Source organism: Mustela lutreola, chromosome 4 (genome assembly GCF_030435805.1).
Source record: "Mustela lutreola isolate mMusLut2 chromosome 4, mMusLut2.pri, whole genome shotgun sequence".
NCBI lineage: Eukaryota > Metazoa > Chordata > Mammalia > Carnivora > Mustelidae > Mustela > Mustela lutreola.
This window is the reverse complement of record NC_081293.1, coordinates 33834429-33859699: the sequence shown is the minus strand read 5'-3', so window position 1 is coordinate 33859699 and position 25271 is coordinate 33834429. Positions and strand designations below refer to the sequence as shown.

The 25271-nt window shown below is 54.5% G+C and overlaps 3 protein-coding genes across 9 annotated transcripts in view; all 3 read left to right on the top strand.

The window, feature by feature from the left end:
• The window catches only part of EXOC6 (exocyst complex component 6), a 364257-nt gene extending 362933 nt beyond the window's left edge, over window positions 1-1324 (top strand). For all 7 annotated transcript variants that reach the window (XM_059169437.1, XM_059169440.1, XM_059169439.1 and 4 more), the window contains one exon: window positions 43-1324. In XM_059169437.1, the coding sequence (XP_059025420.1) occupies window positions 43-175 (133 nt within the window). In that variant the 3' untranslated portion in view covers window positions 176-1324. The remainder of the gene's footprint in view (window positions 1-42) is intronic.
• A 1655-nt stretch (window positions 1325-2979) lies between these two features.
• Window positions 2980-11478, top strand: LOC131828646 (cytochrome P450 26C1). Its single transcript, XM_059169444.1, has 6 exons — window positions 2980-3183; window positions 3733-3957; window positions 4449-4724; window positions 6094-6249; window positions 8324-8644; window positions 10646-11478. Exons 1-6 carry the CDS (start codon window positions 2980-2982, stop codon window positions 11021-11023), a joined length of 1560 nt encoding a protein of 519 aa, XP_059025427.1. The 3' UTR covers window positions 11024-11478.
• Window positions 11479-15497: 4019 nt separating this feature from the next.
• LOC131828645 (cytochrome P450 26A1) lies at window positions 15498-19290 on the top strand. Its single transcript, XM_059169443.1, has 7 exons — window positions 15498-15901; window positions 16085-16309; window positions 16529-16819; window positions 16906-17064; window positions 17579-17713; window positions 18296-18448; window positions 18738-19290. Exons 1-7 carry the CDS (start codon window positions 15713-15715, stop codon window positions 19077-19079), a joined length of 1494 nt encoding a protein of 497 aa, XP_059025426.1. The 5' UTR covers window positions 15498-15712; the 3' UTR covers window positions 19080-19290.
• Window positions 19291-25271: the final 5981 nt, after the last annotated feature.

Sequence of the window (25271 nt, the reverse complement as noted above, 5' to 3'; positions counted from 1 at the left end):
AATTTCTCTTTACCAAGCCTCTTCATTCATATATATTCCTAGGATGAAGGATACTAGCAAAAAGAACAATATATTTGCTCAGTTCAGGAAGAATGATCGAGACAAACAGAAGTTGATAGAGACAGTCGTGAAACAGCTAAGAAGTTTGGTGAATGGTATGTCCCAGCACACATAGACTTGGACTGCACTCAGTGAGATCAAATCTGTGATTCAACATTGTTTTCTAACAAGAGTCATGATACGGTAATTTGTTTGCAGAATTTAAAAATGCAGTAGGAAAAAGACATTGATGAGAAATTAAAAAAGAAACAATAAAAATATCATTTGTATGGATTTTTAAATAATTGGTTACTATTTTATATAGGGAAAGTGTGGCGTTAATTTTTTTCACTTTTAGGGAAAAAAGGCAAAACGTAATACATAAATCAGGTAAAAAATTGTACATGAAACTGGTTGTAAATACATTAGAAAAATCTTATATGCCTCTACATATTAAGTATTTTTTTTCTATTCAGACTTGAATGACTTTTCTGGGTTTTTTCATCAGTATCCAGTTTTGAAATGTAATCATGTCTGACATGGGAGTACTTTACTGTCATTTTGTAACTTGTTAATTTTTATTTTCATCTCAATATGATTTAAGTGGACTAAATTTTCCAATTCTGCACACTCCGAGGGAAAAATATACAAATCTTTAAAGGTCCCTGAAATCAACCTTGATTTAACTCAGTAAGAATGTGAATTATTTGTTCTGTTTGGGTGGTTTAATTTAATGGTTTTGAATATGAAGAAAAGGTGTTTGGATTTTCTTAAGCTGCAATGTTGTTTCTGTTTAGCAGGGTTAATATTTCTAACTATATTGTTTGTAGTTGACCTCATTTTAGGATTTATTTGGTTTGGTTTGGTTCAAGTTAAAAGAGGACAGGAAGGGATTGGAGTAAACCACTTCAGGTGCTGCTTGTGCTAAAGTAGATACGTTCCTACACACAGACGTTACCACAGGGGTCAAGTTACTTTCTTCAAATAGCAGCTCTCAGTACCTATCCTCAGTATGGAAACAGGCCAAACCAAATGAACTCTGGAAAATCTAAAATGAATGTACATTTTCTTCTGTGTAAATTACTGTGGTCCAAATGGTGGTATCAACCTAATCCTAAGTTTCTTTTCATTGTATTTATGCTGAATATTCCTTTTTGCATTTTCAGGATTTATGCCTGTAAGAAATTTACACTTGACTCTGTGATATAAGTGTAAAGAATTACATGTACATTTCTTGATTTTGTGATGAAATATTAAAAAGGTTGAGCAGGTTGTTGAAATTGCATTGCTGTTGCATCTGTTCAGAGCTTCCTGATTGGAAACAACTGCTTCCTTCGGAAAAACTGTTACTCCCTAGTTACTAGAATGGGGAATGTCACCAAAACAAAGATAATAAGCTTTTATTCTCTTGACCATCTCAATCCTAAAGTACTTCACATTTTAAAAAATACTTCATGGAGAACATGGTAATTCTTCAGGCACAACAACAACAACAACAACAACAACAACAACAAAACCCCCCAAAACCTGGAAGTTAAAAGAGGAGCGGTGAACAGCTAACCCTTTCTTGAAAACTGGAATGTGGCTGTGGGTCGCGCACCTTAACGTAGCCCTGCAGGGCATTCGGGATGCCGCCCTGGCTTTGGTTGAGGCATCCCCCGATCCGGACAGACGCCGCCTTTGTACTGCTTGAAGTAGACCACTGTGGGTTTGTAGCTGTGATGCGTGAAATTCACTGTCTTCTGTAATACATATAACACCCTTGCCACTGCCTTCCAACCCCTGGGTTGCACTGTAGGGACAGGGACGCAAAAGCCCAGGGGGCCAGACACAAAACATTGGAGAAGCAACCCAGGTAGACCGACTGGGGTGGGGTACGGTGGCCTCCACAGTGGGAAGGAACGGTGAATTCAGCCCTAGAGACCCGAAAGGCATCCCGAGATATCTGCTCCTGCTGGGATTAGGATGTCTCAGTGAAGCTTCGGGCATCAATGACGCTGCCATCTTTTGCAGGCGTCCTAAAGTGGTAGATGAGAAACCGGATCGGTATGGGATGTCGGGGAGTCTCGACCCCGGGTGTCCCCTGTTGGTGCCCGCAATGCAAGGCAGACATCCAAGACCTCAATTTCCCTGGAAACTGAAACAGAGCAAAGGGGATAAACCCCAGCCCTTCATAGCTGGAGTGCCGAGAGGGGAAGGGCACCTACAGCCTCGAGGGTGGGGATGCCAGAGAGCCCGCGTCAGCCCAGGGCGAGGGGTTCGCCCACCCGCGGAGTCGCGGCGTACAGCCGGGAACTTCTGGCGCGAAACGGCAGGCCCCGCCCGAGGATCTGCGCGGGGTGCGGCCCCTAGCCCAGCCCGAGCGCAGCGGCAGCGGCCACTCCCTACTCCTGGCCCCCGGGTGAGCTTGCCGCTGCCCACCGCCTCCAATCATTACTCGGCTCCGAGCGCTTTAAATATGCATGGGCGCGTCACGTTGTATGAATCGGGATCGGTCCATGGGGAGGGAGCCAGTATCTATATAAATGTGGCCAGGGTGGGCCGAGTAGAGAGAGAGTGGGGCGGGGGTCTGCAGCCCCAGTGACCGCAGCCCACGTTGGCAACACCGGTGAGTTGCTCCTCTCTTAGCTCTCCTTTGCTACTTCTACCAAAGGAAAGCTGACCCGGGGAGGAGGTGGGAGGTACCCGCGGATGCCGGGCGGGAGTGGTGCTCAGCACCCCAGCGAAGGACTGGCATTTGGGCCCAGAAGCCGTCGGACTAGAGGAAGGCACCGTTCCTTCGGGGCGTGTGGTCGCAGCCGCCTTCTCCCAGTCTGCTTCTAGAACCACGTCCTTTCCCGAGATATATTAATCTGTTTGGGCCCGCCAGTCGTAGGCCCTTTCCGGACCGAACAGGTGAGCCCTGCGCGCTCCGAGCCGCCAGATCTCCGCAGGCTCGCCATGTTCCCCTGGGGGCTGAGCTGTCTGTCGGTGTTGGGGGCGGCGGGCACTGCTCTCCTGGGCGCCGGCCTGCTGCTCAGCCTGGCACAGCACCTCTGGACTCTCCGCTGGACGCTGAGCCGGGACCGGGCCTCCGCCCTGCCCCTACCCAAGGGCTCCATGGGCTGGCCCTTCTTCGGCGAAACGCTGCACTGGTTAGTTCAGGTGAGTCGATCGCACCACGTCGTACTCATACCCCAGCACGGCCCCTTCTTCCCTGACTCCCACGGGACCCTCCTCGCCCACAGCGTTCTCAGGGTTCCTAGTCTGCCTCATCCAGTCGCCGAGGGGCCCAGAGAGCATACACAACCCTCGCTGTTGCTCGGCTGCTCCCCTGAAGGGATTGTATGTCGCCGGAGTTCTCCCCAGCGCAACATACACACGACGGGACCCAACACCAGGGTGAATAGAAGGGTTCGGAGAAGGTTCGCCTGAAACCTGCGAGCACACAGTCAGGAATCAGGGGCACTTCTCAGCCGTGAGGCCTTGGGCGCTCACGTCCCCTTGCTGAGCCTGTCTCTTCATCTCACCGTTGGGAACAGGAGCATCTATATTTCCATAGGGTAGTCGTCGCGAGGCCCCCGGGAACCTCGGTTTTGTATAGGAACGCGCCCACCGGGAACAGGGAGTTGTTAGCAAGGGGCGTTTGGGAGACCTGGGCCAGACCCGTAGCCGAGGCCCAGCGGCTCCAGCCTCGCTCCACCTCGCTCGCAGGGCTCCCGCTTCCACAGCTCCCGCCGGGAGCGCTACGGGACGGTGTTCAAGACGCACCTGCTGGGCCGGCCAGTGATCCGCGTGAGCGGCGCGGAGAACGTGCGCCGGATCCTGCTGGGCGAGCACCGCCTTGTGCGCAGCCAGTGGCCGCAGAGCGCGCACATCCTTCTGGGCTCGCACACGCTGCTTGGAGCCTTTGGTGAGCCGCACAGGCAGCGGCGCAAGGTGAGATGAAACCGAAGAAGCGGCCGTTGCGACGTCAGACGTGCGGTCCCTGGGGCCCTGTTGTGGTCCAGGCTGGGGCTAGGTTTTAGGGGCACACTTTGAAGCTGGCAGGGACCCCTGGCTAAACAGAGGTGGTTTGGGGCCAGTCCTTTACGTTTTCCAGCTTTGGTTATAAGCACCCCCAGCATTGGGACTTAAGGGATCTCTCATCTCCGATGTCCTGTGTGTGATTCTGATACCAGAATGGTAGGAAGCCACACTCGGAGAGGGACCGGGTACGACTTCCTGGAGGAGGTGGCATCTGGAGCCTGGATGGATGGGAGGGACTGTATACATCAGAGATCTAGCGGGTATGGCGAGAGCAAAAGCCAATGCGTGTAGGGCCGCTGAGGAGAAAGGGACAGAAATTGGCCTTCTGGCTCCTCTGGAATCGCCGAGTTGAGGAAGCCAGACGGACCGCCGCCAGTACTGACCCCGCGGGCTCCCCACAGGTCCTGGCACGGGTTTTTAGCCGCGGGGCCCTGCAGCGCTTTGTGCCCCGCCTGCAAGGGGCGCTGCGGCGCGAGGTGCGTTCCTGGTGCGCGGCCCGCCGGCCGATTGCTGTCTACCAGGCTGCCAAAGCACTCACCTTTCGCATGGCTGCGCGCATCCTCCTGGGGCTACGGCTGGACGAGGCACAGTGCGCGGAGCTGGCCCGAACCTTCGAGCAGTTCGTAGAGAACCTCTTCTCGCTGCCCCTGGACGTTCCCTTCAGCGGCCTGCGCAAGGTACCGCCTCTCTGGCCTCAGACTTTCCTCTTGGGGAGCCCCAGCGTAAAGACCAGGCTCCCTCGGCGCGCCCCCACGCGGCACCTCTAGGGGGGACAGAGGCATGGCCCAGAGTGGGGAGGTGGCGTGGTGTGGCAGTGGGCGTCGGGGCTGACCTCTGTCTTCACTCGCTGTGTGACCCGGGCGGGAAGCACGCAGATCCTCTGTGGGCCGCGCCTCCCCGGATGCGCTCCAGACCCACCAGTCGCTGGCTTCCCGACTTTGGGGTCTTGGTGACCGCCGCCCAGCCGATCAGCCCAGCTCCAACACTAGCGCGGTGCCCCTTGGCCTGGCCTCCAGCGCCTCTTGGAAGCCCGGATGGCAGCGGAACCCATGGGACCAAAAACTGCCGCAGACATTCCTCCAGCCTAGCCTGGGTTGGAGAGGAGTGGGGACCAGGTCCCCCTCTGTGGCTCCAGGCCCACTAGTTTCCAGAACAGAGAATCCCTGCTTCTTCAGACTTCAGAGCACGGGACCGGGCCCAGAGGGCAACTAGGAGGCTACATATGGCTTTTCTTTGTTCATGAGCTGGGGCTTCTCACTGTTTGGATGCCTTGGTTTTCCTCACCTGAATAAAAATTATAGCTGTGTATGAAGGGACATACCTTAGGCTGATTGCTTTGAATACATTTCCTGAGTTAATCCTCTCAGCCTGCAAAGTGGTCGCCTTTTATTGGTGAAGAAACTGAAGCTCAGAGATGTTTAGTGACTTACCCAAGATCACACAGGTAGGGGACAGAGGCAAGATTTGAATCTGATTTCCTATGATCTCAAAACCCAAATATTCAGATGCTTTTGCTATGCTTGCTCCCGGAACTTCCACCCTCTTGCCTACTGGCTTACAGAGGCTAATGCTTAGAACATCCAGGAGTGGTCTCTAAGCCAGAGCTTTTTTGGATACATCAAAGTGTGCTTTCCTCTCTACACTGGTGCCCACTGCTCCTGTCTGAGTCAAGTGCAGGGAAAGGTCAATGGACTGACCACCTGACAAGGTTCTGTGCCAGGCCTGGGCACTGAGAGCTGTGTGACACTGGGCAATTGCTTGACCCCTCTGAGCTCAGGCATCCTCCTCTCAGGATGACAGTAACGGCTTGCCTTGCCTCAAAGGTGGAATGTGATCATCAAGAGAAAATTATGTGTAGAGACAGTGGGTAAGTTCTTAACCATTCACTGAGACCCTACTATGTGCCAGACGTGGAGCTAAGTTGAGAAGCTTGACCCCTGGATCTCAGCAGAGCCAGAACAGCCCCAGGAAGATCTGGGGTGTAGGTGTATAGGCCGGGCCCTCTTAGCCTTCCTGCCCCACCTCCCTTCTCTCCCCACGCATCAGGGGATCCGGGCACGAGATCAGCTGCATCGGTACCTGGAGGAGGCTATTGCAGAGAAGCTTCGTGAAGACAAGGCTGCAGAGCCGGGTGACGCCCTTGACATGATCATCCACAGCACTAGGGAGCTGGGCCAGGAGCTCTCAGTGCAGGAACTGAAGGTAGGTGGTGGGAAGGTTCTACTTTTCTTCCTTTTGCATTCCTAGCAGTCTCCACATGCAGGCTGCATCCTTCCCCAGCAGGATTCTGTTTGGCCCCACCTGAAGCCATAGGCACTCCTTAGGGGGAGGGGAAAGTGGAGATGTGAGTTCCAGTCATGGCTCAGCCATACCTACCTGCTCTGTGGCCTTGGGCCAGTCACCATTCCTCTCTGTAAAAGTGTGAAAGGAATGAATCACAGGCCCTTGCATACAGGTTCTGGCCACAAACAGCTCAGCTTTCCCCATCCCCTTCTCTATCACTCCATGCCTTTGCCTCTGCTGTTTCACCTGCCTATAAGGCCCTTTCTACTCTTCCCTGCAAACCCTAAGGGCTCAGGGTCAAGCTGCACATCCTCCTTGAGTCTCCCTCTTCTTCCCCAAATCAACCGTCTCCTTCCTTGAGCCACCTTGTCACTTGCCACTTTAACTTCTGTCTTTATTTTTAAAATTTTATTTATTTAACAGAGAGAGAGAGAGATCACAAGTAGGGAGAGCTGCAGGCAGAGATAGAGGGGGAAGCAGGCTCCCTCCTGAGCAGGGAGCCCAACTCGGGGCTTGATCCCAGACTCTGGGATCATGACCTGAGCTGAAGGCAGAGGCTTAACCCACTGAGCTACCCAGGCGCCCCTAACTTCTGTTTTGCCACTGTGAGGTCTCCCCTGAGAATTAGAGCCCTCCCCATTTATGTGTGGAGCAGAGGCATTGGAACTAAGGATAGAAGCTTTGGAATGGCCTCCAGGACCTGCTGGAGAACCCAAAAAGGAGTGGAGAGGCTGCGGTTGTAGAGGAAGGTTAGAAATGGAAACAACTCAGCCCTTCCAAAAGGAACTCCTAGCCTTTCTCTGGGCCTCAATGTCCCACTTTCCAAGAGTCATGAAGGGTGGGGCTCAGCTTTAGTTTCTTCTTTGAGTATGGGGCTAACAGTCTTTATCCTGACACGTGGGTGGTTATGAGATCTGAAAGATTCGTGAGGTTAGAAGCAGATGAGCAGTGGGTTCATGAGTTCTGGGAGAGCTGCTGATAGGAACAGTTCTCTGCTGTGATCGGGAGTGCTTGACAGGGTGGGGGAGGGGATGACAACACCCTCCAGGTCAGGAATCTTCTGGTCTGGTCTGGGCCTCAGGGACAGGCCAGGCTGAGGAGGCCTAGCCAGGAAGGACGTTGGCGCTCCCAAGTGGTCCAGGGCAGGCAGTTAGACTTGGGCCAAGTCATTAATTCTAGAGACATTATGGTATGTCTGGCTGGTGTCAGGCTGTATGCTGGGACTAAGGATATAGCCCTGAGCAAAACACAGCCCCTGTCCTTGAGGTGTGGGAGGGGAGGGGTACACATTCACCCTAGGATCACACAGATCAATGAATAAACACACTGTGGGTGCCGCCGAGAGCTGGGAGGGCAGAGGGAGGCAGTGAGGGTGAAGGCTGGGGCTTGGAGCATGAAGCCACCTCTGGCTTACTCCTCTCAGTGCAGACTGGGAGGAGGGTTCATCTCTCACTGGACCTAACGGGGCAGGGGGAGGGGGAAGCCATGATGCCTCCTTTGCTTGGAGGCTGGCGCGACCGCCGCAGGTGCCTTCCCTGTCCTCCCACCCTCACCCCAGTTCCGATCAGGACGCCCGGCAGGGGTTGCCGGTAGCACCACCAGGTGGTTAGAAGCACCGAAGTCCCGAGCCCGACTGCTAGGACTGCCTTGAGCGCCCCTTGGAATCCCAGTCTCCACCCTTGTGAAACGGGGGCAGTAAGTGTGCCTCACGGGGCTGGGATGAGAATCGAAGGAGTGAACACACTAAGAACACACACGGTCAGGTCCGAGCGCTGTCTCTGGGAGCCCTTCCAATGATTCTGGGTTTGATCGCTGCCCTATGGGGCTTTCTCAAGAGGCAGACTTGAGATTCGATCGACCCCGGGCCCGCGCACGGAGCCGCCACTCTGGCTTCCGCGCAACGCTAAATTTGGGCCCTCTGCTGCCCAGCCACGGGGCCTTGGGGCCTTGCAGCCGGGGCCGCAGACTCAGCGCCGCCCCGGCTGTCTTGCAGGAGACGGCTGTGGAGCTCCTCTTCGCCGCCTTCCTCACCACGGCCAGTGCCAGCACGTCCCTCGTCCTGCTGCTCCTGCAGCACCCGGCGGCCGTCGCCAAGATCCGGCAGGAGCTGGCGGCGCAGGGACTGGGGCGCGCGTGCGGCTGCGCGGCGGGGGGCGGCGCGGAGCCGCGACCCGACTGCGGCTGCGAGCCGGATCTCAGCCTCGCGGCGCTGGGCCGCCTGCGCTACATCGACTGCGTGGTCAAGGAGGTGCTGCGCCTCCTGCCGCCGGTGTCCGGGGGCTACCGCACCGCGCTGCGCACCTTCGAGCTCGACGTAAGTGCGCGCGCCCTCCCTGCCACCTGCCGCGGGGCGGGCGGGGCCGGGCGGATCAGCTCCGCGCGGTCGCCTCTTCCCCTCTGAGCGTCCGCTTTCCGTCTTGGAACGGAAACGCTCGGTCGCGTTACCCCGGTGCACGATGGAGGGGCGCAGAGCCTGGCGCTTGGCGAGCCGACGAGGCTAGGAACAGGCTTTCGGCAGCGGCGAGTGTCAGTCAATTCAATGAGAATTTTTATTTTTTTAAGGATTTTATTTACTCGATTGCGGGAGGGAGAGAGAGCACGAACGGTGGGAGGGGCCGAAGGAAAAGCAGACTCCCCGCTGAACAGGCAGCGCGACGTGGGACTCAGTCCCGGGGACTCCGGGATCATAACCTTAGCAGAAGGCAGGCACTTAACAGACTGAGCCGCCCAGGCGCCCCAGAACTGAGTTTTAGATAAAAACATACTTTCCTCCGTGCAGCACTCCCACCCCTTAGCCAGTGAGTGCAGGGGGGGACAAGGAGAGCCCTCCCCCTACTGTGCGGCGCACCCCACTCCCCTACTTCCTCACAAGCTCAAGGAACCGGTCATTGTTACCGCGGCCTGGCTCCATCTCTGTAAGACCTTGGGCAGCACCCTCTACACCCTGGGTCTCAGTTTACTCTCTGGAAGGAAGTAGGTCTTGGCCCCTTCCGGCTCTGACACGTCAGTCAAGTGGTACCAGGGCTGTGAGACAGCGAGAGTGTAGCCCTCGTTAGCCAAACTTAGAACGTTTGCCTGAATGACTGTCATTGCGGGCAGAGATCGGGCCCTCCTTCCCTGAGCCTTAACTTTAAACAGTGAAGAAATCTGTGGTGCATTGCCTACCAGTAGTCCACGGCGCCATAGCGGCTGGGATTCTGCCCTGGAGGAGTTGGTGATGGGGAGAAAGGAGGCCATGACCAATAGCTGCATCCCAAACTGGTGTGACGAAGATAGTGGTCGTTAGTGCTGAATAATACCAAAACATTTTAGAGGCTGACATTTGACATGCAGCAGTGAAGGGTTAGGATGGGGACAGGGCACCGCGGAGAGGGGACCATCCAGACAAAGGCGGGTGGATTAGTGACGTGTTTAGAAGTGTCTGGGATGCTGCATCTAGGAATTCGGACTTCATTCTACAGTCTAAGGGAAACAGGAAGGAGAACACAGGTCGACGGGGGTGGGGGTGGGGGGACAGAAGGGGAGCCATCCTCCAGTTTACAGATGGGGAAACTGAGCCTAGAGAGGTGAGAGAGCACGAGCACGTGCTCCTTGCTCAGGCTAGGGAAGCAAGATAGTGGGGGAGGGGGCATTGGAAGACCCATCAAAAAGTAGAATAGTTAAAAAAAAAAAAAAGTAAAATAGTTGAAAAACTTGAAGATGAGTAAAGGAAACCTAAAAGCTGCCTTTCAGCATTTTAAGGGTGCCTGTGTTTAACTCCCATGTGCATCTTCTTGAAGTGTGGCTACCAGACGTAGATATTATTGTACAACTAATGGAATGGGGGGGGGGGTGTTAGAGAGTCAGTTTGCAGTTCAGGGCAAAGAAGAGCTTTATAATGGACTGACCACAGAGGAATGAGGGTCCCTGTCCTTCCTGTTGTTCCCGCCCAGGTGGAGGGTAGGTGCAAAACTAGAACGTAGGTCTCTTGATCTAATGTCAGAAGAAAAAAAGACAAAAACAAAACACTGAAACATAAACAGCAATAGATCACATTTAGCGATCCTTAATATATGCCAGACCGGTATTCTATTCAAGGCAAAACCGGGCAGTTTTGTTCTTATTTTAGTCGACTAAGAAACTAAGGGTCGGAGAGCTTGAGTACCCAGCCTTAAGTCACACAGCTCACCAGAGGGGGAGCTGAAATTGGAACGCAGAGCGTTCTCCTAGCTTGCGGGTTAGGCGTGCGTTCCTGCAGACCCCCGGGGTGGAGGGTGGGTTCAGGACCCGGCTCCAAGCGCCTCGTAGTCAGGCGGGTCTCCTCACTTCCCCGCAGGGCTACCAGATCCCCAAGGGCTGGAGCGTGATGTATAGCATCCGGGACACGCATGAGACTGCCACGGTGTACCGCAGCCCGCCTGAGGGCTTCGATCCCGAGCGCTTCGGCGCGGCGGGCGAGGATGCGCGGGGCGCCTCGGGCCGCTTCCATTACATCCCGTTCGGCGGCGGAGCGCGCAGCTGTCTCGGCCAGGAGCTGGCACAGGCGGTGCTCCAGCTGCTGGCGGTGGAGCTGGTGCGCACCGCGCGCTGGGAGCTGGCCACGCCTGCTTTCCCCGCCATGCAGACCGTGCCCATCGTGCACCCGGCCGACGGGCTGAGGCTCTTCTTCCATCCGCTCGCGCCTTCAGCAGCGCGAGATGGGCTACGCCTCTGACCCGCTGCGCTTCGGGACAGGACTTGGCCCCCGGCCCCGCGCGCTGTGAGCGCCGCCCATCTGCGGTTTCCTAGTGGCGGCTCGGGCGCTCGCTCACTCGTTCAACAAACGGTCACCGAATGCAGCTCTATGCCAGACTTCGAGGGAGGAGGAGCGCGAGCCCGAGCCGCGGGAAGCCGGCGGGAAGCTGCCTTCTGTGCCCTGAGGAAGGGAAGGTCGTGAGCTAGCCTCCCTTTCCCAGGATCTCTAAGCAGCAACGAAGGAACAGATCTTCCCTAGTTGACGCGGGCCCTCGCTTCCGGCGCCAGGGCCGGGAGGTCGCCTGGATCTTGAGGTGGTGGGGAGCATTGCTAGGGCAGGACTGGACCGTGCCAGAGACCCAGCGAACGCGGCTGCACATGCAACCCTTGGGAGGAACCGCATCTCCGACCTGGTTTGGGGGCCATAGTAAGACACACCGGAAAAGCGCCCGGCAGCCCACCTGGGCTTGGTGCGCCAAGGCCACCCTGCCCGGCTGTCTCGGCGGAAACTCAGAACTGTGGGAGCTTCCAGGGCTGTAAAATGGCTCAACATCACTGATAGTGCTGGCGACTTCTTAAAAATTCCAACTTCAGGAACACGCTTAATCTTCCCATATATACAGAGGAGAATAGGTACAGAGAGATGTCTCTAAGGTTGAAATATTTTCCTGGGAGTCTGAGACATCATCAGAGAGGGATGTGATATTTCTACCTCAAACAGGAAGGCCAAGAAGAAAGTTGCCAGGCAGCAGTTTTGTGGGGTGACTGGGGCTTAGCTGGGCAGCTGCTCCCTGATGGGAAGGTGTGGGGTAGGAGTTGGAGGATACCCAGGAAAGCCTCCCCTCCCAAGGGTATGCCAGAGATTTCCTCCTGAGCATAGCCCAAGAGCTGGGCTGAGAAGTATCCCTATAATAGGTGGCTGCAGGGACCTTCCGGTTTACTACTTCCATCTCCTCTTTTGCAGAGGAGAAACAGGCAGCTCTTTGAGGAGCTACCAGTGGGCTCCTGGACTCCCTGGCCAGGGCTCTCCTCCACCTCATCACTTACTCCAGCCTCTGGGCCTGTGGCCACTAGGTACGGCCCAGTCCGTTGTCCTTTCACAGTGATCCCCAGGTTGGCTTAAAGACTCCAACACAGAGGTTTCCACCAGTGTTTAAATCAAAGCCAAGAGCCTCCAGTGTCACCCTTTCCAACAGCCCAGTGCAACCTGCCACCCATCTTCAGACAGTCCAGGGCAGCTGGACATGATGGGTGAGCCGGGGAAGTTGCCGCCCAGGCCCCCGAGCTGACCCTTTAGTGAACCAGAAGGAAGCTGGTGCCCTCCTGACCTTATGCTTAAGGTGGATCCCCGGGGCCAGAAGGAAGTGGGGAAGCAGCAGGCACAGGCAGGGTCGGTAGCTCAAGAGCTCAGCGGGCCCTTCCGAGCTCGGCTGACACGGCCATAACCCCCATCCAGGGCAATTCATCACCCACTGCTGACCACAGACCCGGCGCTGGGCCATGGGCTCGGCAGGCACTGGAGCCAGCAAAAGTGGCAGAATTGCGGCCTGCGCTCAGGGCGCTCCTGAGGCTGCAGAGACCACGCCCTGGCTGAGAAGCTCTCACCAAGGGAGAGGGGATCAGAGGACCAGGGCTTGGGGCTGATTCTCATTGGGGGAAGAGAAGAGCATTGTGAGGAGGAGGTTTGCAGAAGCCCCCATGGTGTAGGTGGTTCCCAGAGACTTACCTGTTCCGGGATCTGTACTAACTATAACTTCCTGTAGGGGCAGCTCCAATTTCCCTTTGATAATGTCCTTTTCAGTAATTTCAGGGAACACTGGGACTCCTGTTTTAGTAGCTCCAGATTCTCTGAGGAAGGAGCATTCTGGTGTTTGCCCTCCTGGACTGCATATGCTTATGAGGGAGGTAGACAATAAACTAGCAAACAAAGAGCTCCAAAATGCGGGATGGGGCTAAGTGCTCTCCAGAGAGTAAAACAGGTCTGTAAGACATAGCACCTGGGGGCCAAACTCTGCAGGGTGGTGCAGAGTGAGGAGGTGACAGTCAGCTTGGGAAGGAACCAGCCAGCGGTGACCTGGGGAAGGTGCTCCCCCAGCAGAGGAAACACCAGGTAGGAAACCCTGCACCTCCAGACGGGAATGAGTGCTCAGGAGGAGGAATTGGGGGAAAAGGTGGAGGAGGGGAGCTTCAGCTGTGGGAGCTCACCTGACTCCCATCTACCTCGGGGTCCTCACTCCCCCACTCCAACAAAAACAAAACAAACACCCCCCCCTCCGCCCCTCCACCCTTAGCAACAGGGAGGTTGTTTTGTAAACATCTTGGAAATATTTTGTTTTCCAGTGAACCAGTTCTCCTCCCCGCCCACCCTCACCCAAGAAAGCTTCGCAAGTTTTCTAATCAAAGTTCTTATCGGGCCGATAATTTATTGACCCCTTCCTCCATTCAAGATGTTCTTTAATGATTTTCACGCTCACATTTAATCCCTTCCTGCCGGACGCCCCCGCTGGACGCCCCCGCTGGTCTCGAAGGGCAGATTTATTAAAACTCTCCCCCTCCCCCGGCAATTTGCAGCACGCAGGCCCCACTCATCTTGTGACCCGGCGCGCGCTGAACTTGGCGAGGTGGCCCTGCAGAGTTCACTCGGATGTCACGGTCCGGCCTGCAGGGGTCACAGGCAGGTCAGGCCAGAGGACTGGGAATGGGCCCCAGGTCACGCCCCCGCTCGCGGGTTTTGCTCACAGGCCCCAGCGCGGTCTAGAAAGGGGCGGGAGCAGGATTTCTGAGAATTCTAGCGCGTCTTCCGCCTTCCCGCCGGTGCCCAGAAGTTGGCTGGCACCGTTCGCAGTCGCCAAAACGTGAGAAGTGACAGTGGGAGAGGCCCTCCTTCCCTAGAGCCTCTGAAACTCCGAGTCCCAAACAAGCCTTGTGGCGACTCCGGCTTGGAGCGTTGCGGGGACTGCGCGATCCCGACCACGCTACAGACATTTTCCAATCCCGCCGGCTTTGGGGACCGCCGCGGGAGAGCCACATATTTAACAGCTCTTCGGATCAAAGAGTTTTCCATTTACAAGGGAAGCCTTCCAAGGCGTGCGGCGTGCTCCTGCAAGAGCCGGAGTTTAGTTTTAAACAAACGTACTGCATTCTGTTTCGCTTTCGGCGCGGCTGGTGCTTTCCGCGCTCCAACCAAGGATGCGTGTGGGCCGGCCAGGTGGGAAGTGGGGTGCGCACGTGCCCTTCCCGCGGTGTCCGAGCTCCCCACACTGGCTGCAGTAGCACAGCAGCCGACTGCAGCTGGGCGAAGGCCAGCGGACGTGCTTCCCAGTAGAGATTCCCTCAACGCTCCCATTAGGGGCCGGCAGAGGCCTGGGTGGAGGGGCGAGCAGCCCGCTCACCTGGGTGGCTTCGGTCGGTGGGAGCTGGGAGAGCGGACGAAGGCTCGTGGGCCCCGAGTCCAGGTCCTCCGGATGAAGTAATCATTCTAGCGTGCCCGGAGCCGGGAAAAGTATTTGCAGCCAGGTGCCCCTTTCCAAAATTCACAACTGCCCCGGGGTGTAGACAGATGGGAGAATTACCTTCTCCGTATTAAGGAGAAGGAAACAGGCGCAAGGATGTGTGGTAACTTGCTCAAGGTCACGCAAGTGGAGATGGAGCCGGTCCCCGAATACAGACTCCCAGGCTTTCCTTTCTCTATCGCCGTCACCTTAACTGCCCAGGTCTAAGGATCCTCCTCCCCTCTGCCGAGCTGGGGCTGGGAGTCCCAGGGCCCTCGGAATCCGCTCGAGTGCGGCCAGCGGCTGGCTGTCTCGAGGTGGATGAATTGTCCCTGGGTCTCCCACTGGGGTGTCAGAGTTGGGGCTCAGACTTGTGCAGGGTTGTACCTGGAGTCCTGAGGGACTTGGAGGCTCTCTTGTACCCTTAAGGCGGACCTTCTAGGACTTCAGGAGCGCTGGCCTCCTTGAGGGGTTTGGGGAGCTGGAATCCAGGATCATCCGCGGGTCAGGTCTGATTCCCCGCACCACCCGCTCTGGCTTAGGTCGTGGCCCTGGGCTCTTCTGCGGGATGTTTGGGAGAGCTGGGAGGTTTGAGTGTTGCTCTGCGTTCTGGACCTCAGTTTCCCCAGTGTAAGACTTGGCAGCTAGTCGGTTCCTGAACGCACTTCCCTTTGCTTCCCCAGCAGGTGGAAAGGAGCCCATGAGGCGCCGGAAGATGGAAAGCCATTGAAGGCAGCTCTGGGCTGGGACCGCCCGTGGGACAAGGCGGGGGCTGGGGGGGGGGGATGGTGTCCAAAGAGACCTCCAGGAAGCCCAGGGCTTGGAGTTCCCGCTCCCCTGAGCCCGGGTCGGCCTCTGCCGCCGCCTCGGGGCTCCGCACACCTTGAAAGGGGGAGGCAGGCTGCCCCTAGCCTCGCACCCAGGAGGCGCGCTCCGGGGGAAGCCGCCACCGTGCCGCCTCTGCCTCGGCGTGGAACAAACGGTTAAAGATTTTGGGCAGCGCCTCGCGGGGGGAGGAGCCAGGGGCCCAATCCGCAATTAAAGATGAACTTCGGGTGAACTAATTTGTCTGACCAAGCTAACGCGGGCAGTAACCTGGGCCGCCTATAAAGCGGGCGCGCGGCGCGGTTCGGAGCGCTGGCGGCGGCGGCAGGTGGCGCGGGAGGCCGCGGCGCGCCATGGGGCTCCCGGCGCTGCTGGCCAGTGCGCTCTGCACCTTCGTGCTACCGCTGCTGCTCTTCCTGGCCGCGATCAAGCTCTGGGACCTGTACTGCGTGAGCAGCCGCGACCGCAGCTGCGCCCTCCCTTTGCCCCCCGGAACTATGGGCTTCCCCTTCTTCGGGGAGACACTGCAGATGGTGCTGCAGGTAAGGGAGCTTGGGAGGGACGGGACGATTCTTAGGAGCCCGATTCGGCTCCGGGCGTCCCTGCCGCCGGGGTAGGCGTCCCCTAGAGAGAGGTGACTCCGGCCAGGACCCGGGCTAGCCCGAGGCGCGGCGCTCCCCGGCGCCCCCTCACGCCCGCCTCTCTCCTCCGCTCTCCTCTCCCAGCGAAGGAAGTTCCTGCAGATGAAGCGCAGGAAATACGGCTTCATCTACAAGACGCATCTGTTCGGACGGCCCACGGTGCGGGTGATGGGCGCCGACAACGTGCGGCGCATCCTGCTCGGGGAGCACCGGTTGGTGTCGGTGCACTGGCCCGCGTCGGTGCGCACCATCCTGGGCTCCGGCTGCCTCTCCAACCTGCACGACTCCTCGCACAAGCAGCGCAAGAAGGTGAGGGCGGGGAGGCGCTGCCTGGCCTGGAAGGGGGACCCAGTCCGGTGGAGGGGTTAGAGGATCTAGATGCCGGGAGAGCGCTAGCTGCGCGAGGTGACCCGCTCAAGGCCACTTTAATCGGGAAGTGCCTAGTGTCTGGCGGAGGTGAGGGTGGCCAGAAGGGGATCCCGGAAGGCCACGGAGTCGCTTTTAACACTTGCCCTTCTCGGAGCTCAGGTGATTATGCGGGCCTTCAGCCGCGAGGCGCTCCAGTGCTACGTGCCGGTGATCGCCGAGGAGGTGGGCACTTGCCTGGAACAGTGGCTGAGCGGCGGCGAGCGCGGCCTCCTGGTCTACCCCCAGGTGAAGCGCCTCATGTTCCGCATCGCCATGCGCATCCTGCTGGGCTGTGAGCCCCGGCTGGCTAGCGGCGGCGACGCGGAGCAGCAGCTGGTGGAGGCCTTCGAGGAAATGACCCGCAATCTCTTCTCGCTGCCCATCGACGTGCCCTTCAGCGGGCTGTACCGGGTGAGGGAGCGTGCGGGGTGAGGAGTTGGGGGCGCGGGGGCGCGGGGACCCGGGGTCCGCTCACGGCCGCCGCTCTCCGCGCTCAGGGCATGAAGGCGCGGAACCTCATCCACGCGCGCATAGAGGAGAACATTCGCGCCAAGATCTGCGGGCTGCGGACGACCGGCGCGGGCGGCGGCTGCAAAGATGCGCTGCAGCTGTTGATCGAGCACTCGTGGGAGAGGGGGGAGAGGCTGGACATGCAGGTGAGTGGCGACTTCAGGAAGAGGCGCTGTGGAATTTGGTCCCCGGGCTTTCCAAGCGCGGCTACCCCAAAGCGCACGTCCAGACTCCAGAGTGGGCAGACCGCCCAGACACCCGGGATGGGACACCCGGGATGGTTGAGACACCTGATCCACAGAGCTGTGGGAGAGGCGGAACAGGGAGCGTCCCATAGCCCTACCAGGTTTTACAGGGGAAGCTGGAATTTGCAAAATGTAAATAAAGAATGTTGGCCCGATTTTAATACAACCAAGGCTTTCATTCAAGAATTCCCGGTGTAGTGAGATTTTACTGGTTTTCCTGCTCCAGCTGAACTAAAGAGACTATGCATTTTGTTTAAAAAAAAAAAAAAAAGTAGCTTTCCTTGGCTTTCTGTCAGCGAACTTTTAGCCCTTCTCATCTTCTTTCCAGAACCTTCAGTTCGGTTCTAAGTAATTGCTGTGTAAAATTGCATGCAGACTTGTAAAAAGAAAAACGTTTGTCTTATTCCATTCTTAGGCACTAAAGCAATCTTCAACTGAACTCCTCTTTGGGGGACATGAAACCACAGCTAGTGCAGCCACATCTCTGATTACTTACCTTGGGCTCTACCCCCATGTTCTCCAGAAAGTTCGAGAGGAGCTCAAGAGTAAGGTAGGGGGACACTGGGGTTCCCTATTAGCTTAAGAAATTCCGCTGCTCCCTAGCCAACTTGCCAATATGTAAGTGTGCTGCGCTCTCTGAGTATTTTGAAAGTGTAGGGCCCAGGGGGTGGGTGGGCCAATTCGGAAAGAGAATTAGCTTTGTGAATAAAAAGGAAGGAACTCTGAGCTGTAATCCCACTCCAGCCCGGCTCAATTCTTGTATTCCTACCCTTCTCCACTTTCTGCAGTACGTGGGAGATGTTCAGATAGATTCCACTTTCTTGAATTTGTGTGTTCAAGGGCATGAATGGGAACTTCTAGGCGGCAGTGATAGTGGTGGTGGTGATGGGGGTGGGGTGGGGGAGCTAGGTAGTTCTAAGTAGGGAGCAGCATTCTCTTGTAAATTGTAAATAATGGATTTGGGCCAAGGGGTGGAGGCAAATGGTCGTTAGCAGCTCATAGTTTCACCCTCACCCTCTCCCATCCTGGGGCCCTTTGGGTCTAGCCGCCACTTAAGCCCTGTTTACGTCTGCTGGGCTGATTTTATTGGAGCACAAAATAACCGTTCACCTCTGTATGACTGTTTTGATAGGGTTTACTTTGCAAGAGCAATCAAGACAACAAGTTGGACATGGAAATTTTGGAACAGCTTAAATACATCGGGTGTGTTATTAAAGAGACCCTTCGACTGAATCCCCCAGTTCCAGGAGGGTTTCGGGTTGCTCTTAAGACTTTTGAATTAAATGTAAGTTCAAAGTTCTCTTCCCACTGCCCCCCACTCCCAACTCCTGGTGTTGTGTCTTTAAACCTCCCCTTTGCTTCCTTGTGCATTGGCTTACATTGCTTACCCTTTTGATAGCATTACCCAGCCCATGTGGTCACGTTTTTGGTAGTCTGAAGGTCTGTCCTGTCTCTCTCCTCACACCCCCTTTTTTGCAACTCATAACTCCTCTGGTTATCAGCGATGGCTTTTTGTTGCTGTTGAAAGTTGGATTGGGGTTTGTCAGCCCTGAGGGCTTTCTAATCTTTTGCAGGGTTACCAGATTCCCAAGGGCTGGAATGTTATCTACAGTATCTGTGATACTCACGACGTGGCAGACATCTTCACCAACAAGGATGAGTTTAATCCTGACCGATTCCTGCTGCCTCACCCGGAGGACGCATCCAGGTTCAGCTTCATTCCGTTTGGAGGAGGGCTGAGGAGCTGTGTAGGGAAGGAGTTTGCAAAAATTCTGCTCAAAATATTTACAGTGGAGCTGGCCAGGCATTGTGACTGGCAGCTTCTAAATGGACCTCCTACAATGAAAACCAGTCCCACTGTGTACCCCGTGGATGGTCTCCCTGCGAAGTTCACCCGTTTCCAGGGGAAGATCTGAGGGGCGCAAAGGCCCAGAACTCAGACCTGTTTGAAGCGTAAATGAGGTTTTACACAGTGTCATGTTGATTCTATTATATTTAATTTCTAAATGTATATTATAATATTTATGTGTCTCTACTACAGTACCACAGTCTTTAAATATTAAAATAATGAACTTGAATAGTTTCCAAATAAAGATAAATCTGAAGGTGCTTATCTGGCATGTAAGATTCCTGGGGGGGGGGGCTCCCTGGTTTTATATTTGTATATTTAACCAGATATGGACGTGTATGCCTGCACAGCTTTGTTACCTGTGCATATCTATTTTCTTGTGAGGAAGAAACTTTAGCTGTTATTTCTTTTCAACGTCATTAGAAAAACATAATGTATGTGTGTGTGAGTTAGCGCAAAGGTAAGTTTGTAAAGGTTTCTATGCTTTAGATACCCTATTTAGAAATACCTATGAAGTTAATTTTAGATTCTTTTTTTTTTTTTTTTTTGCTTGATTTGCGTTAGGGAAAGATGGATTTGCAAAGGTAATACTTTAAGAACTATCATACTCTAACACCTTCAGCCATAAACTTATTATGTTTAATAACCATAATAAATCCATGTTGTTGCATAGTGCCAGCACTGTTTTCCTAAAGGATTCAGGTAAGAGAAAGCCGGTCACTCTGATCACGGACAGTTACTGACCGAAATGAGACCAGAAGTCGCCTGTGAAAAATAATACTGGAAGAGGCCAGCCTCTGATTTAGATGAGCTAGTCCAGGTTTTCTTTATTGAAAATAAGGCAGGAGGAGTCGATTTAGCAAGCTGACAGATAAAGTTTTTATCTATGCCAGGCAATAGGGTGTGAGCCTGACATGACTGATAAAATGGCCTAGTCATGACCCTGTGAACCTTGGCTAACCTCAGCAAAAACGCAGTTTGGTCACATTTCTGACCCTGGCATAGCCATGTTCTCAACTGAAGGCCAGACTCCCCATCCAGAAAGGTTAGCCCCAGTGACTTGCTTAGGCAAGCACATTTTCGGTTTGGAAATGGCACAATCTGCTTACTGAACCTCTGATGGCTTGTAGGTTTTGGACTTTAAAATTTTCATTACAATTTTAGAATTTGGCAATACTGCAGAAAACTGGGTGGTCTAAATAGGTGTTTGAAAAGGGTTCTGTCTACAATTAAGAGTTACATGTTGTACCTGACTTTATTTTTTAGGGGGATCTTAGATTGTACTTATTCCTGGAATCCTCTAATTTCTAAAGGGTGTTTACATAATAACTTAACTTAGGTTCTTATAATAACCTAATAATGCTTTTATTTTTTAATGAAAAATTACAGGCTTACTTAGTTTCTGCCAAAGCTTTAGGGCACCTTGGTGTGCAAGACAACCCCTCTCCTCCTAACATTTGCCCCAGATGCTTCCAGCAAGGAGCACGCTAGCCTGAGGACATTACTTCAGGTAACTTTTAAACAGGCCATTTTATAAGGGTTTTAGTATCTTTCATTTTGCCAGAGGACAGTTAAGCATTTTAAAATAATGTCTTCGGTGACTCCCTGACCGCATGTCTCTGCGAGCATCTGCAGAAAAGAATTGGAACCATATTAGCATAGAATTCAATTTCTTAAATCCATCTCCATTTTTTTTTTACCTGGAGAGCTTTGAGGAAAGCACTTCTGGCTTGAGGTTACATTTCACCCAGCTGTGCTTATTGGTTACAGGGTCGTGCCGAATTTACCTCGCAAAGATGGTCAAAACCCAATCTCTGATAGTAGGCATGGTGCTGAGTAAAGGCAGTTTGGAAGTGTTTGAGTGTGAGGTCGAAGCCGTGTTTGGAGGTTGCACACTCACTAGGCCTAGGTCATGTCTAGCCGGGGCAGGCACATTTTACGACACAGACACCTCTGGGTCAGTGTCCGGGCATCACCCAGTGGAGAAACATTTCAGGAAGGTTATGGTTCTAGAGATAACACTGGCCCAAGGTACAGAAGGAGGGGAGACCCCCTGTGAGGAATGACTCCTTGGGGCTTCCTGCCGCATGCTAGAAGGGCCCTGGGCCCTGCGCCCTGCGGGGCCTTGGTGGGCCTGCCACACTGGTGAAGTAAGTTGGTGCCCCTGACTCCTGGTCCTCATATGCCCTTGCCCTGGCCACCTGCCATCCCCTCTTGTCCTCGCTGGGTATAGTGCCACCAGTGATAGACTGTTGTCTGTCCCGGCCGGTGAAAGCCTTCAGCTGGGTCTCTAATGTGTGAGTCCTCAGAGGGATGCAGCCTTCACCTAGTTCAGCCCTGGGAGGCCCAGTGAGGGACTGTGGCTTGCCGGAGGTGGGGGGTGGGGCACCCAGGAAGTGGCAGAACCAGGAAAGGCCTCCTGCAACCTCCCCCTCCCCCTTTTTTCCTTTCTTTTTTCAACACCTGCCTGATTTATCTCCAACTTTCTGTGGCCTGACAACTAGACCCAGGGGTCTCCACCTCCTAACTTCCCGTTGTGTCCCCTGCTACCACTCCCCTGCCCCGTGACAGTCCAGATCACCCTTCTTGCAGGCTGCCAGAAGCAGCTGGTAAAATGGGGGCAGGGACAGGAAGCAGCTACTCCACCAGACCCCTTCTCATCTGTGAGGTTTCAGGGTGCTTTGCGCACCTTGCCACCCCCCAGAGGTCCACAAGGGGGCGGGCTTCTCCCTTCTATGCCAAGCTCAGGGTCCAGTGGTTTCCCCACCAGTGTCCATGAAGTCCAGCATCCACGGACTCCAGCCCAGGGTCTGCTTTTACCCCAAAACAATAAGAGGCTACAGACTTTCCTGGCTTGCAAGTACTCAGCCTCAGGCCTGGCCAGTGCAGCCTGGGTCCTCTGGAAGAGTCACCCTGGGCTGTGTGGATCTGGATCATCATTTAGTTCCTGAAGTGGCCACCATCTGTGGCCTTTGAGGCCAGCTGGCTCAGGTTTCCAGCGTTGCTCACAGACAGTCCACAATCCGACCTACATTGCTCTCAGTATCTCTGGAAAATGGCTCTCAGTTTTGGAAAGTGGGGGTGGGGGGAGCACGTGTTTCGAAGGTCTGGGAGCCATCCCACAGAAGTACCATGCAAGGAATGAGGGATGTTAAGAGAGGTTTTGGTGGCCCCGCCTTCAAATAGTTCAAGGGGTGTTGGAGAAAATACAGGTTCAGACCTGTTTCAAAGGACGGAGCATGCACTGAGGAGGGTGTTAGAAGGAAGAAGTTAGCACCATATAAGGAAAACATTTTGAGGCAACTAGAGCTCTTCCGTGATGACACAGGTTACCTCCTGGGCAAGCAAGCTCCCTGTCCATGGAGGCATCCAAACAGAAGCTGGAAAACTAATCCAGCATCAGGATTCGGACGTAGAGGGAGAGAGGTTAGGTTCAATGACCCCCAAATTCCTTTAAAAAATTGAAGAGTTGTGATTCTCTGAGATTTGGTATGCATTAATTCGGTCCCCCAAAAATCCATACTTGGCTTTGAAATGCAGATTAGCTCCAATCTAGGGAGCTGGGACAGCCCCGCATCATCTTCCAGTGGCACTGGGCAGCTCACGGATCATTCTGGTGAACCACGGAGCCAGATGGGAAGGTGGGGGCACAGAGGGCCTGACATGTGACCTCAAAGAGACACTGAGTCCCCGGTGTTGATTTGATTGTTGGGGACGCTCTCTCCCGCCCTGTGACCAAGAGCTTCTAGCCTAGGGCTTCACCCCACTGTGCGATGCTGACCATCCCCCTGACCTAGCACCTAGGGGAGGACCCTGCCAGTCTCCTTCGTGCTCCCCAGCCTCCCCAATGCCACGTGCTGCCCCCGGCCCCTGCCCAGCTGTCCTCGCCCTCCGCCTCCTGAGAGCTAGCCCAAGATAGTAGCAACTGTGTCTCCTCGTTGTAAACTGAACCCCCTCTCCTGGGCCTCCCGGGCCTCCCCCAGAACACGCCCACACACAGTAGGTGTTCTTTGGGAGACAGCTTCTCAGGGCCAGTCAACACTGGTCACCTACTATGTCTCTCCAGCTTTGCGGTGCCATGTTTTTTTTCTTTGAAAAGTGAAACTTTCATCCTTGGAAAATCTCAGCGGCCGCAAGCTTACACGGCTGTGGTTTAACAGCATGTCACATTCCTGAAACTGAGGCTTCATGGGTATTAGGCCAAACAAGCTTTCCTTCTTTTGAAGTAGACTCAGCTCGAGTTAGAAACCTGGGACAGGGTGGAAACTTAGCCCTGGATTATGCGGTGGGCTTTCTGGGGGAGAGGGCTCCTGTTGCAAGGCTCTGCACCACATCCCGCCGTGCAGAAGCCAAGCCCCGCGGCGGTGTCGCCGCTGTCAAGCCCCTCCGTGTCCATGGAGGGGTGGGAAATCTGCTCACTCGCTTTTGATCACGGGTGCCTCAAGACTTTTATCTGAAGTCACCAATGGGTTCGCTTAACTCATATACGTTGGAAGAAGAGGACAAGGTGCGTGGCTTATAGGAGACACTTGACAAAGCATATGAACTAATTCATTGAACACGGACATACTGTCCCATGTAACAGTGGCTTATTTAATGAGAGGGGAGGGGATTGGGTATTCTGCAACGGGAAGTTCTTTTAATGTCAATTAGTCACGGTCTTTTAAAGCTGGAAGGGAGATTACACCCCGGGTCACGCAAGCCCCTCGGTGTACACCTGAGAAATCACAGGCTCAGAGGAATTTAAAGTCACAGCAGAGAATTAGGAATGGCGGGCCAGGGTTCAGTACATTGTGCGATTAGCGGTCAATTAAAAAAAAAAAATTGTGTCGTTTATTTACGCTTGCGCCGGGGATAAAGGACTCAGGAGCCAATTCGTGGAGATGGAATTGCTTCCAGGTTCCTGCTCCTCATCGGGTCTCCGGAGGCGTCTGGGCCCTCAGATGCGCCGGAAGAACCTGGCCTGGTGGGACCGCCGAGGATCTGACACGAAGCCCGAGAAGGTACGGGCCGCTGGCGTTTCTGGGGCACGGCATCGGGGGCACAGTCTGCCTTTGGTGCAGCCAGATCCTCAGGCATTTTGAGTCTTTTCTACGGCACAGCAGAACATGGCTTCTGTTGTGATGAAATCGTATTCCCCTGCCCTCCGCTCAGATGTGGAGTCCTAACCCTGAGTAGGGGGGTCCGAACGGGACCTTAGTGGGACACAAGGTCTTTACAGAGACCAGCGACTTCAGGTGAGGTCTCAGGGTGGGCCCTAATCCAGTAGGACTGGAATCCTTATTAAAAGGGGAAATTTGGACACAGAGGCAGGCACACCCTGAGGGAGGATGATGGGAGGACTCGCATGGAGAAGGGCCTGTGGAGATGGAGGAGTCGGGCCATGTGTCAACGGTCCGAGCAGTGCCAAAGCTGGCCGGCCAAGCACCAGAAGCCGGCAAGAGGCAACGGCAGATTCCCCTCCAGGTGTCAGAGGGAGCCAACACTTTGATTGTAGACTTCTAACCCCTGCAACTGTGAGACAATACATTTCTGCTCTTCTAAGCCACCAGGTTTGTAGCACTTTTTAACGGAAGCCCTAGAAAACTAATGAAGTGGGCCCAAAGCAAGAAACGGTATTTGTGAGTGACAGCGGCTCTTCCCCACGCCTCAGAGTCCCCTGGAGGGTTTGTTGAACTACAGATCACTGGGCTTCACCCCAGAATATCTGGATTGACCCCCAAATTTGCATTTCTAGCAAGTTCCCAGGTGCTGCTGCTGGTCTCTGGACCACACTTTGAAAAGGTTTCTGCCCTCTAAGTCAAGGATTACAGACTTCGAGGACCAGCAGGTAATGTTCACAAATGGGCCCCAGCTGGGGAGAGAGACAGCTGGAGGCAGACGGTGTGCTGATGCAGGGCAGAGACATCCCTTGCTCCCCTCGTGAAAGGGGCATGTGCTACTGGGTCCTGGCCTGCCCTCAACCTGCAGGAGTAAAAGTGCTTCTGATTTTTCAGAGGGTGCTGGAAATTCAGATTTGCAATGGGAATAACCTGGTTTTTAGATTTGGTAACTAATTCACGTTTTAAAAAAATATGCAGGCAGAATAAAACTTCTTGGTGGCCCTGCCAGCTGCCATTTTGCAACTTCTTGTGTCTTCGGACCTTGGGGAATTTTCAGAGTTCTTGATAGAGAGTGGCTTTGCTGCATGGTTCCATCTCAGAGGCTCTCATAAGATTGCATTTAAGACATTGGCTGGGTCTATATCCTCTGAAGGCTT